At 32.4% G+C, this 14613-nt stretch overlaps 1 protein-coding gene across 6 annotated transcripts in view; it reads left to right on the top strand.

Moving 5' to 3' along the window:
• Positions 1 to 14613, top strand: part of LOC129963180 (protein grainyhead-like) — a 91789-nt gene that overhangs the window by 56173 nt on the left and 21003 nt on the right. For all 6 annotated transcript variants that reach the window (XM_056077337.1, XM_056077339.1, XM_056077338.1 and 3 more), the window contains exon 4: positions 10804 to 11134. In XM_056077337.1, coding sequence (XP_055933312.1) covers positions 10804 to 11134 — 331 coding nt within the window. The remainder of the gene's footprint in view (positions 1 to 10803; positions 11135 to 14613) is intronic.

The raw sequence follows: 14613 nt of genomic DNA, 5'->3' as shown, positions 1-14613 counted from the left end.
CAAGCAATAATTTTTCTTATAATATATCAATAATTAGAAGAAAAAAAATTCGTTTAATTTCGTTTTTTCATTTAAATATTTATTGTATTTCTTTGTAAATCCTTAAATCTTAATTTTGTTTGCTCTGTAAACGAATAATAATAATAATAAAAGATTATACTATTAAGAAGACTCTAATTCAAGACTGCGTTGTAAATTAATGTATCAATACTTCGGTTTCGATGGATTCGGTAGATAGTTTATCATCCAGATAGAGAGATATAACAATAGATTTTTCTCGAGAATTGAATCTGAGTGCATCTGAAAATCATTAATGGTTGAAAGGTTCCAAGGAATTTTTCCTATGAGAGACTTTTCCGTGAAGTGATAGGTAGAGAAAAGAGTTCCACATCGCAAGGTTCAATAGTTCTTGTAGAAAACGTCGATATATTAGATGAACTTACCGAAAGTTTACTATTTATTCCTTGAACTTTAATTATTTTCCTTGAATTTAAAAAAAATGTGCGGATGCGAATTACTTTAGTTTTTGATTAGTTTCTTTTTCATGTAAATCGATAGCTTCAATTTTAAAAGGAGTTTTAGTATAACTAAAACACGATGCTTATTTCTTTTCTTAAGATGCATATTTTAGCTTTCATCCCCAGTAATTCATGTAGCTATTTTCAAAACTGTGAAATAATTCAATTACTTTTAATCAAGTGTTAATATTTAATTAATTAGTAATAATTTGTTTGTATTAAATAAGTAATTAATTACTTATTTTAGCTTTAATCAACGGTAATTCATGTGCTATTTTCAAAATTGCGAAATAAATTCATTTACTTTTAATCAAGTGTAGTATTTAATTCACCCTGATATAAACTTTTTAACGGAAATACTGTTTGTCAAAATGTTATTAATGAGTTTTTAATCTATACACCCATAGAAATTATTACTTTAATAGAATTATTCCTATTCCCACTGATTAGTGGAAACAAAGTTTTTATGATGTGATAAATTTTAATTTTTCTATATTAGGAAGTTAAATTTATAAACACATTCTGGCTAAACCTCTCGAAAATCATTACATATAAATAAAAGTATTGCAAATTAGAATTGCAATAATTAAAATATGCTTGGTAGGGTCAAAGTTGAAATACAATATATAAATATTTTTTAAAATCAGAATTGTCATTTACAGTACAATGAAAAATCCCGAAAGTATAAATAATAAAAACAATTTTTAACTCATCTTTAATAAGAATAAATAATTCAGCAGAGTTAATTTTCATCGATGCCTTCAAGGACAAATACTTGTCGATGGCCATCGGCTGATTATTGCAGATCGAAGAATAGACGATTAAGCCGATTTATTGCTTCTGGATTTCTGTATGTACCAATTATCGCTTCTTAAATTTTATTACTTTCTTAATCACATAATTAAGTAAGTTCCCAATTATTATATCAGGGAGTCTGTCTGTCTGCCTGTTCTTAATTACAACCCTAGAGCAATATTTTGGTGGACAGATTTACACGGAAAAATCTAAGGATAAATTGTCAACGAAGCTTAAAACAATGTGGTGGATGGCAACTTCGGTCAACTATGAGGAAATCCCAAAACTAACGTGGAGGGAAGGTGTAACAATTTTATAGGAAAAAAAATTATCCATGATTTAAGAGGGAGCTCTTTCGTCATCCGATGTAGCAATAGTTATTTCCGAAGTTTTTGCAACAACGCAGTAAGTTTTTCTTTTAGTGTCGCACTTTCCTTCCTCTTCTAATTTCTGTTCGAGGATCCGTGCCCTCTCATTGGCTGCAGAGTCTCTAAAAAAAAAGTGTCTTCGAATCAGTTGCATTTTTTTATTACCTTGGGCATTATCACTCCCTCCTCCCTTTTCCTCGTCCTTTGACACATGAAATTACTTACAGGGATTACTACAGAAATGCTCTGTCTGTCTGTACACGATTGCGTGAAGATCTTCTACCCAGAATGGAGGTTCGTTCCTTTTTCTGCCCTGATGCATTCCAGCGCGTAAATGAGAAATTTTTCCCTGGCGCTCCCACGTCGTTCGAGATCTATCTTTAAGTGCATTAATGGTTAAATTATCATTTCGGAACTATCAGTAATCGAGGCGATTGCCAATGTTTTGACTTTCTAGTTTCCTTTCAATCAATGGTGCAATTCGGATGTTCATGTGGCTGTGACTTAAGGCAGAATTTTCATGTTGGCAGATAAACTTTCGTTTTGTTGAATTTTTTGCTTTCTTCCGTACGAATTGTACGCTGAGAAAAATTACGCTGAGTAATCTTAAAAAAAATATCGATCTTATGATTTTGGATGTTTTACATTTCATTGAATGTTAGAACGCCTTTTTGGAATAATGTGTAACTTAGCTCCAGATGAATAAATTTGGAATGCGATCTTAACACCGAAATTTGTTATCTAATTTTAGACCAAATCCATTGGAGGAAAGAAATATCTCCTGTGTAAGACACACACACACACACACACACACACGGGCGCGCGCGCGCGCGCACGAAATCCATCAATGTTTTTTACCTTCTCATATACATAGATAGTATAAAATAAGTCTAGCGGTCTTCAAAACTGTAACTCGAGATTTTGACGAATCTCCACATTTTAGACTTCCATGAGTTCGAAGAACACATTTTTGAAAAATGTCTGTCTGTCTGTGACAAAGATAACCCAAAAATGCTTTGAGCTAGACGAATGAATTTTGATATGATCTTTATTTCAATTTTGTAGATTTCTATCAAATTTTGTGTAAATTCCGTTCAGAGGAAGTCTGTCTGTCCGGCTCTTCGAATATAAGTTAACACGATCACTACAAAACCAAGAGAGTTAGATAGATAAAATTCTGTACATAGATTTAACATCTATAGGGTAGACACTGACATAATTTCAGCCAAATCAAACTACGGGTTGATTGTCTGTCCATCTATCTTTCAGAAACATGTAAACGCGATATTTCAAAAACGCAGTAACTTAAATATATTAAATTTAGTATTGTATTTTGTGACTACAAGCGTAATTTTGTGTCAAATTTTTGTTTTCATTGGTTTGGAGAAACGTGTCTAAAACACAGATTTTTGATACTTTAATTGCATTCCAGGAATCAGTCACCAAATAAATCGCCAAGAATGTCACGATAGATCCAGTAAAATTATTAAATTCATGCCAAAATTTAATATTTCGTAAGTATTGTATGCCAATGGCATTTAAGGGTGTTCTCTGGCATGGCAGATTTGTTACAGAGTATGAGAAAGTTTGGGGAAACAACTTCCGCTGGTTTTATTTCAAACCACAATTAAATTTAATGTTATATTTCCATCATGTATCGCTAAAAAGTAATACACTTTTCAAATTGTTCTTGGTATCCAAATAAAATCTTCTTTTCCAGATTATATTAATTATATTTTATAATGCTTTTAAAACTTTTCTTCTACATTTACTTTCCTATTTGGGGACATGAACATGCGCTTAAACTGCTAACAACTATCTCCTCAAATATCCTGTCAAGAATGGACTCGCACTAACCCTTGAAAAACAAATCAAATCGCTCACAGCTATCATGTTTATTACTCCAACATTAAATACTATCCACCTTGCAATGGATGTCCATTGTTCCCTCCTCATCAGGTGTATAAGCGTCAGGTGCACACCTCGACTCGCATATGAATGATTTTTTACGCCTCGCTGACCGAGAGCCACTAACGAAGCACCCTCATTCTATTTCCAGCAACAATATAGTATATGTGCTAGTGGCAGCTGATTCAAGTGAAGGGTGCCTTTTCACAGAGTCACAATCAGGTGGAGGCACTAAGTAAATTGTTAACTTTGTGTCTTTTAGGACCATTGTCCCGAAGAGCATCCCAGGAAGTGACTAATTACGACGCCGGGGATTGTTGACGGTGGTGGTGACCTTGCCATTTCCTGGTGTGGGAGCCCGCATTGTGCCTCGGCAACGGACTGCGCCGTTGGTGAGGATGACTAACATTGGATGGTCAATTGAAATGGGCCTTGGTAGCTGTAATCTTCCTCAAGGTCTCAGATTTTTGCGAAAACGTCGATGCGGATGTAATGTAATTCACTGTCGATTACCCCCACGTGTTTCGTCATTCAATTACGTTCTCTGTTGCGATGATGATATATGTTTTGTTCTGCTGTCGTTCTAGTGATGAAAGAAATATAGATTCGAAGTTGGTGAGGTAGAAGGAAAAGGAATCTTAAATAATAAAGCTTAGATAGTATTTAAATTTGCTGCCGGCTTCGAAATAGTAGATACTTCAAATTTTGTGTCAACATAACAATTAACTGATAATTTGTAACAGTAATAACAACAATAATTAGTCTAGCTGATATTTTGTAGAAACGTTGTTGGTGAGAATAAGTTATTCGGATGCATCCTTTGATAAAATGATTAATTGGATGTTGTGGTATCTATTGGCTGAATTTAGTAATGAATTCAACCAATTCTGATGAAAACTCTTGGATTTAATTTTGTTCTTAGTTTCGAACAATTGGGTGCTCTACATTTTCAATGAATAGAAAGTTATTATTTTATTTTAAGTAGACTTCTTGTGTACAGCCGACCATCTTACCACCACTGAACGAAGCAGTATCGACAGCATATTAAGTAGTCTAATGGATTTTTTTTTTTGAGGCATTGTTGACATGATGTTTTATTCAAGGATAGCTCTTGTTTTAATAATGATAACACGACTTTTCGAAATTCATTGGGTTTAGAGATAGTCTAAAATTATTGTGATAAGATAAAGAAAGCCCTTTATATTTCTCAGTATATGTTCGTAGCGAACCGAATTGTTGATATGTTGATTTTATTCTTCGTACTTGCAGGAAATACAAAGTACTTTGTATTTGTACTTGCAGGAAGACCACCTTTCCGCCCCCGGTTTTCTAATTTTCAGAAATTTTATTGGTATTTCGAGATCTTATTGCAATCACAAAATGAAAAATCTGAATTTAGATTAAAAAGTGTTTTTAGCTACTTTTTTCTAACAAAATAACTTTATAAGTAGAATCCGAAAATGGATTTTTTTATGTGAATGCGAATTTTCTAAAAATTATTTAGTTTACCGAGACTTCTTTGATAACGACCATAATTTTTAATAAATAAAAATGTAAAATCGAAATGCCTGAGAATACATAACGGGACATTAAGGGTAAATCCCAAATCTTACAACAAAATTTAATAATTTATTTTTTATTTAACTATTTAAAATGAAATGAATAGAAGCTATGAAAATTATTTCATTATAATGTCATATCTTCTTTTTTTTAAACCCTTATAATATCAAATTAAGGAAACAGAAAATGAAGCGATAGGTATCGATACTGAAAGATCAAGGTTCTGTGTTTGATTTTAACTATTAGTTCGGCGTTTAACATGAAACATTTTTACACGACTTTTCGTCTTTATCATTTTATTTTTCAGTATGCCATTATTTATAAACAAAACTTTTAAAAAAATTCAGTGTCAAGTATTTAATATAAATATTCTTTCATATCTTAATTTGCTGAGTTAAAATAAGAAAATTATGGAGGAGGGGGGGGGGACGATGACAAAAAAATTATTTATGTAAAAAAAATACGATATGCGAATTTCTTCAAGGTTTATTAAAACTCTACCACATTTCATAATGCATTTGTCCTTCCTGCAGAGTACCCCTATTTAATTGCAGAAAAAGAACAAAATTTTTTTAATCCTCCATTCTACATAATAAACTTGGGTCGGCAGAGCTTCTTGCAATCTCAGCCAAAATGCTAATCCATATGGCGATATTTTCGTTTATTACATCAGGAAGCCCGTAAAATTTTAATTTAATCTTGATGTATTTTGAATAAATGTCTTTTTGTTATTTCTTTGTTTTCACCAAAGTCATTTTCAAGGATTTATGATATATTTGTGCGTGCGTTTTACGCAAAAGAGCACTTTTTGCGAGTTGAAGAGCTATTTTCATGGCACATGATTACGTCATTCAACCAACCGTAACTCTTTAATTGAAAGCTCCTCCTGTTACATCACGATACGTTACTTTCATTTTACATCAATTTCAAAAGAGAAAGATAATAATTCGTAGTAATATATGAAAAGAGAAATTTTTATAGCAATGTAAAACATGAAATCCATCGATCGCGCAGTTGCAGTTCTTATTAGTGAGCATTTAGACTTCTTGACTGCCAAAAAATACCTTTCTTGTTGCATCAGCAAAACAATTTAAATTTTCAGCAATAAAGTGAAACAAATCTTTGCGATAGTTTTGCCTTATAATTGAACAAAAAACACTTTTCATTGAATGGATGTCAGATGACATGTGGAAATTATCTCCTACAAAATTTCAATATTTTTTTTTAAAATTTAAACTACTGACTGACTACAAAAGAAAAATTGAGGGCAGGGGTTTCCCAAAATATATCTCGAATATTTTCTAATAAAAGTGTTATACCCCATTTCCCTCTAAAATGTGTGGGATTTAGGTTAGGCAGAGAATGCTTTACATGGCATTGGCGTAAAATAGTGGCGAAATATTAACCTTTAATGTGAATTTAATATTTTCATTGAATCTATCATGCCGTCCTTGGCGATTAATCCCTGGCAAGCGGTTAAAAGCATTCGAAAATTGTCCTCCAAATCGATTGAATGATAGTGTGTATACTATAGATATTAAATGTGGGTGCCGAATTTTATCCATCTAGTTGTCTTCATTTTGTAATTATGAAGTTAATTTATATTCGAACATCCGGACAGACAGACTTCTTTTGTATGGATTTTGCTCAACATTTGATAGAAATCCAGAAATTCGGTATAAAAACTGTATGTCAAATTTCATCCGTCTTAAAGGTTAAGTTAACTTTGTCACAGACCGACGGACATTTTCCAAAAATGTGTTTTTCGAATTGAGGGAGGTCTAAAACGTGGAGATTCGTCAAAATCTCGAGTTGGTATTTTTTGACGATTACTGTACTTTCTCTATACTTTGCATGCGAGAAAGTAAAATGGAAATGTTGGTAATATACTTCAATATCTGGTGATAAATTATATACATTGTCATTAGAAATGTATATAAAAGTCGTGCGTGGAACTTTTACGTTAATTTTACAATATCCCTGATTTGGAACCAAGCAAGCATCAAGATTTTTTTAGATTCTTTCTTCATATAAATGTTACTAATAATACAATTTGTAATGTTTCAAGTCTCCTATTGATCTTACACCAGAGAAACTCCGATCTATTAACTATTTTCAGACAATTTCAAGGATATCAGAATTTCAATTGAGATGTATTACAAAAATTCTGGTGAATTTAAATTTGAATTAGCTGCAAATGTTAATTGTATGGTAATGTTGTAAGTTATGCATAACCCAGTGACTTTATGAAAATAGTTGTCCCGGTCGTACCATTTCCTAACCCCCCCCCCCCCACCACCACAAGTGAATTTTGGAACACAAAATAAAGGAAATTTTATTTTTCTTTTGTATTGCTACATGGTGTATCGACTATGGCGAATCTCAGACAAGCAGTTTTTTTAATAACTGAGCAAAGAAGTGGTTAAAAAATATATAAAAAAACATAGTTAAATAAAAAAAATTCCAAAAAAAAATACAAATAATATAAGGGGTAAAGTATAAGAATATTATTAATACTTTGTTAAATATAATTGGTCAAATTTCTATCCACTTCAATATGTTCACATAATTATTACAGACATTTATAAACTTTGAATATTTGTTTTAATAATAGCGCTTGCAAACGTATATGTCACGCATTTATGAGTTATGATAAATAAATAAAAATATACATAGATATACAAAGTAACCAAAATAAGAAAATTAACTGAAATCACTACAACTTGTTAAATTTGTTTAAAAAAACGCTGATGTGAAATCAAACTGACCAGTTGATTGAAAATGGCCTCATGGTATGCACTGTTTAGAGCAGTAAAATGTACAATTTCACTATCTGCTATACCCAGCCTATAAACACTATCTTAATTTTAAAAAAAAAAAAAAAAAAAAAAAAGACATATTTATGCCTTAAACTTTTGCTAGCTTAGATCATTTGAAAATGCATATCTACAGGCGTTTAAATTACGAGGTTCGCCCCAAAATCGCCCTAGTGTTGCTTTAAAATGTAATGTTATTATAACTAAAATTAAAAAAACTAATCTACAAGTTTTTCCTTGGTATTTTTCTAATATATCCTTCTGATAAAATTTAAAATATTCTGTAATAGTCTTTAAATTATTTTGATACCATTTCACCTAAAGAGTCTGGACTCTACGGTGTTACTATGGGAAACATTTTTTTCATATTCTCATGACAAGGTAAAAATTAAAAATTTCAACGGTCAATATTTTTTAGCTTTACATCTGTTGAAGACGGGAAAAATCTGGCACAAAGAAATTTTTCTAGAAATATTCAAAAGCAAAACGCAGACGGAGACAATTCTTTTACCCCTTCCAAACTGCTTTGAATCGATTGTTTGATTTGCTTTTTTCTTGCTATTTTCTAAGTTGCTCACTTCCAAGAAAAGTTAGTTTGTTTCAAGGAAGACGAAAGGGAAGAAGAAAAAAAAGTTAATTTCTTTTTTGTCAAAGGAAGCGATTGGGAGACAGTGATATTTGGTCTACCAGATCAGGGTAGCAAAACACTGCCTTACAGATATGCGTGACTTTTTTTTTCTGGTATTCGCATGAGTGCGTACGAGCAACAAATCCTTTGGAGCAAGACGGAACGCGTACTTATTTGTCCTACCAACATACTGAGAATCTTCTATTTTTTTCCCCCCTTCTGCAAACCATGGAAAGTGTTCTGTTTATGCTAAACGAGCAAAAAATTAAATAAAAAAAAAATAACTATGTGTTGTCTCAGCGTGGAAGTATATTGAAATGCATCCTGGCGTTTACATTTAAATTGCATCCGTGGTTGCTTTATTGTTGCGTTCCGCTAGATTTAAAAGTATTTCTGAAACGTAACTTTTTTTTTTGAAGTGATAACAAGTAAATGATAAACTTTCTCTACCATCAGGTTTCACGCATGACCCAAATGAATGTATGAATACACATCTGCAAATTCATGAGCTACGTTATTTTGCCACTCTATATATACAGGACACCTCTCGAGTATCCGGTTTGCAACTATCCGTCTTCTGTACTATCCGGCCTATTATCGTTATTAAATCAGGAAGGCAAGGCGTTGCATTGGCAACATTGTTAAGACAATGGAAGCGGGCTAAAATGCAAAAACAGTCATCTATTAAGGACTTTTTCAAAAACTAAAAGCTGTAAATTTTGATTCATATCTTAGGGTTACCTTTTCATATCTATGTAATCTTAATCAGTGAAAAATAAAATCAGTTTGAGTTAATTTTCTTAAGAATTAGGCCTACGATTTGCGTTAGTATTTTGTTTATGTTTTCTGCATTTAAGTTAGGCATTACAGAATTTATGTTAAAATGTGAACGGTTTATATCTTTTAATTTACTTTTTCCCAAAGAAATTCCTGAAACGGGCAGTGCAGTATATAAACTACTAGTACAGAGCTTTCTATTTTAACTCGACACATTACCCGCAACTGCTTCTATGATTCACAGGGCCGCGGCCGCTTTCACACTATGTATTTTGAGATAAATGGAGGGCTTAGTACTCAATAAGAAGTGAGAAAATACGTATTGTAACAGTGAGGTTTGATATAAATATTTTGTCTCTTGGTATTGGTAGGCAAAAAAATGAATTCATAGATTTCCGGGCTATCAGGCTTTTTTGTCATCTAGACTACCAGTCCGCCACATTAGGCCGGATACTCGGGAGTGCACTGCAGTTGATTGACTTTACCCTACTGATCTAAGTTAAAATACCAGATTGGAATATTTTCAATCGAATCCCTCGAGAAAATTTACTATTTTGTATGATTAATCGGAAATAAAATAATTATATTAATAGATTTTGCATATTTTGTTGATATAATTTTTTCTTCGCATAAATCCTTATCGAAGAGCAACTATTGGTCAGATATAAGAGATCACAGAACAGCATGTGGAATATTCAAACTTTTTTGATAAAATTATCTTTTGTGTGTGTGCGCGCGCGCGTCTAACATTTTTAGACAGACTTGTTCTCAACTTATAGGTTCAAACCACAAACGGAATATTATATTATACTGTTCGAGTACTGTTCGTTTTAGTATCCTGAGACGACCACTTTTCGAGATTCTGTCTCACTAAAGGATGAGACGCGGAAGGATGTGCGCATTTCCGGAATTCACTTTATTGTTGAATGTAAACATCTCTTCTTTTCAACTTTCCTCTCACCCTAAATTTGTCGAAATAAACCCGCCCTAACGCATGCGCAAAAGCGTGGAGGATTTTGAAATCCATCGGCAAACAATAAGTTTAAATAGCATGGGCTTATATTTCAGTCTCAAACATAAAAACTGAAACAATAAGAAAGCAAACATCTCGCTAACGATATTTCATTAAAACTTATTTAATAATTGTATTAAATTATATTCCTATACATCATTAATTAATGTATTCTTCTTATCTTGTTAATGAACTTGAAGCCATGAAGAAAAATTTTCGAGAAAAAAGAATGGTGAGAAGGAGGGGTGGACATTATTTAAATCCATAAATGGTGGCGATAGAAAATTATTAAAAAGTTCTAAATAGATTGTTTGCATATTATGAATATCCTTTGATATATGTTTTGTTTTAAACGGATAATTGACAAAACCAACATTAAATATATCAAGACATTTCATATATCTTTTGCCTGTTTCTGTAGTTTGGCCGTCCCGCAGCCAGAGCCGGAGCTGATTACTCCTCATACAGATGCTGGGTCTCCGGTGCCCAGTCCCGGCCAGCAGCCTAGCGACCTGTCAACACAGACCGTCTACCTACACAGGACAGACGGCACTAAAGTAATCGTGCAGTCAATGGATCGGGAGGATTCTGTCATACAACCAGTGCCAGATGGTGTGGAGGGCAAGGCCGTCGACAAGGACGGAGGACAGGCCCTGCCTTTGCTGGCCCCAGCAGCTGTTGAGGTGAAACAAGTAGAAGAACCTGATGTACAAGAAGTAGAAATGGATGCATCGAGGCAAAGAGAATTACAGGTAAAAACAGCTGATTCGTTTAATGTTAGATATGCTAATGTTATTTATTCATGGCCACATAAAAAAAAAAAAAAAAAATCCATGAACAACAGAAGGGTAGTGAACTGGATAATTGATCATCATAGAAGACAAGTGCCTATATATAACTTTTGCAATGAAAAGATTCCTTACAAAAGATGGCACAGTTGATCTGAAATGGCTGGTGGACTTAATGGTTATCTGTTTAAGACAAAAATGTTTTTTTGGGGAAAAAAAAAAAAAAAAAACAATCACTTCCATGATTTGTAATATTTGAAGAACATTTTTGCTTTGACAAGTATGACCATAAAATATAAAACACTGATCTCTGTTCACAAAAAGCGGAACATATATATGTCTCTCTCTGTGTTTGCTGTGGTTCAACAAGACAGGCTATTTGACTTGAAATAACAAATTGTGGTACAAACTATATACATATATTTGTAGGTTAAATCGTGCACCTTGGAATGATACTTAAAAAAAGAATTTAAATTAAAAAATATTAATTAAATATTAAGGGAGTTTTTGCACTTTTCTGTCATAATTCCCCTAAATATTATTTCACAAGTTTGATTTTTATACCATTTCAAAATGGGGGGGGGGGGAGAAAAAAATCTTTTAAATGATATCAATTCAATTATTTATTAATAATGCCAGTTTTTTCCAAATTTTGATAATTATTTAAATATATTTTTTTTCATGATTTTCAACAAGGAATTTCATTGTTTTAACCAAATTGAAATTGTTTTCATTGTTTTATGAAACAGTTAAGCGTGCTATTTTCTTCCTTGTTGCAAGCTAAGGCAGAGGGACTGCTAATATTCTATGCAGTTTATATAATAAATCAGAAATTGAAATAATATTTCCGCAAAAAAAAAAAAAAAAAAAAAAAGTGCAGTTTATAGTAGTCAGTTTTTTTTTTTAATTTGATGTTTTGATATTCGATTCATTTAGGCAGACTCTACATTTGTAGAAATAATTTTGAATATTAAATTATTCAAGAGATTTAATTGAAATTAAACAGAAGTAATATTGATCGTGTTTCAATTGCATCTCTTATCCCCCCCCTTTAAAACACCAGTCATCAAAGGCGGCTAGTCTCTACTAATAATAAAGGTGTAAGTGTGTTAGCGCTCTACAAGTCAAATTATTTGACCTACAATTATCAAATTCCGCACACATATATATATCTTAAAAGGGTAAAAATTTGCTCCTCAGAACAATTTTTTTTTTTTTTAAATTTTAGTTCATTCAAAAAATTAGGTTGAATTTTGACATTTTTTCCGCAATAACTTACGAAAATATTATTGAATAAAAAGGAATTTTACACACACCGCTTCAAAATGACATACTTCAATGATATCAATCTGAGATCCGTGAAAAAAATTTTCTGAATTTTGTAAATTTTAAAAATGCATATTGCACATTTTCCAATATTTTAGTAATGAAATTCAAACCGTTTTCATTCTTTCATAATTGAAGGCTAAAGAAAGAGGATTCTGTTTAATATTTGTGTAGTTTACAAGACAACTAAAAAAGTAAAGTTACTATATCATGAAATTTAGAAGATAGATGAAACGCTTTTTTCCATTTTCAATAGCGCTATGATGTCACGAAACTAGAATTATTCATGTACACAATGAGCAGAACATGTATAAGACTATTAAAATAAAACGGCTTTAATGTCATACAATTCGACGGAATCATGGATATGAAGTTATATCTAAATAATTTATATGAAATCAAATATAAGTAATTTTCCCGGAGTACTAGCAAGTTGTCTGAGGCAACTAGTTAATAATAAATGAAAACAGATTAAATTTAGTAAGCTGTTATGCCATGAGCCTGTGAAGACGAATTTTTTTTTTTTCAATTATTATTACGATTTAGAAAGAAAGACGCAATTTGGTTGCCCTTATGTTTTACTTCAATTTGTAATCATACCTTTTGAGATTGCTTCTGTATATCCAAAGTCAATCAGGATTTTAATTCATAAACAATCAAAAGAATTAACTTTACATACATAGAATGCACACACATATTGCATTGATCACAGAAAAATGAGACTTTCTCACAGTATATTGCTGGCAGATACAATTTGCTTACAAATGATAAAAAACAACAATTAAGAGTTTTAGATAATTTTTTAAAGATTTTCGTAGATTGTAGAAGCATTAATTTTTGATTGATTGTACACATAGATCGTTTTTTTTTTGTGCGTGTGTGTGTGTTCGTAATTCAAAAGATAGAATGGTATTGATCAATAAATAAAACGGTCATTTACAAATAGCCCGAAACTGCCCTTTACTCGAAGAGAGCTCCCATCAATATGCCGAAATAGGTTATGGCGAAATACAGAAACGCTGACCGCATTTCATAATTGCGTCTAGGTGCAAAACGTGAGTTGTTTCCGGCACGGAAGTAAACACTTGCCGCAGAAAAGAAAGGTTAAATGTCACACAGGTCTTCTTGACCATTATTATGTTTCGATTTAGATAGCATTTACATAGGAAGTGCATTTAAGGATGAGGAAGATGAACACATTCGAAAGAATTGGGTCGCACCTTGGACCTAATATAAACTGTCATTCAAAGATATATGTGGTACTAAATTTTTAAATTGCCACGAAGCTATTTCAAGAATGTATTAGACAGATAAACTGCATTCATCTTTCATAATTTATTTTAAAACTTTATTTTTATGACCACAAGCAATATTAAGAAACAAAATTACTGAAATAGCATTATTTTAACTCTTAAATGTTGAATGCTGCCTTTTAAGCAACATAACCAATTTTGTCTTTGAAATATTATGAGAATAAGATTGAAGTTCCAGTTGCCTGTTGATGTCAAAAGGATACATACTGAATATACAGATGGTTATCAGAATAATGGAAACATGACAAACGAATTCAAGAATCTTATTAATAAGGCAATGGACCATCTTTGGCATGTGACATTGCTCGGAGTTGTCTGGGAATCGTATCATACAGGTGCTAATTAGTGTTTGGAGGAATATTGTATCATTCTTCGTGGATACATAGGGAAAGTCCCAGAAGAGATGCCGGGTGGAGGATATCGACCCCAGATTCCTCTAAAATAGACCATAACAGTTCGATTATATTGAGTTCAGATGACTATGCGGGCTAAGGTAGATGTTTCACTTCATCCTCGTGTCCATAAAACCACGATTAGATAAGTCCCGCAACATAAATGGGAACATTATCATTTTCGGAAATCCCATCTCCTGCAGGAAACAAACATTTCATCAAATGATGGACCTGATCAGCTAAAATTTCTCTATACTTCTCCCCAATGATCCTTCCTTTCAGGGTTACGATTGGACCTGTATAAAACCACGACATGACTGCTCATACTATGGCAGATCCACCTTCATGCCTGACAGTTGGAAGCAGGCAATCGCGATCATACGCTTGTTCCAGGTTCCTCCAAATGTGCATG

This window comes from Argiope bruennichi, chromosome 3 (genome assembly GCF_947563725.1).
Source record: "Argiope bruennichi chromosome 3, qqArgBrue1.1, whole genome shotgun sequence".
NCBI lineage: Eukaryota > Metazoa > Arthropoda > Arachnida > Araneae > Araneidae > Argiope > Argiope bruennichi.
Note: the sequence above shows the minus strand (reverse complement) of the source record. Positions and strands in the feature narration are given on the sequence as shown.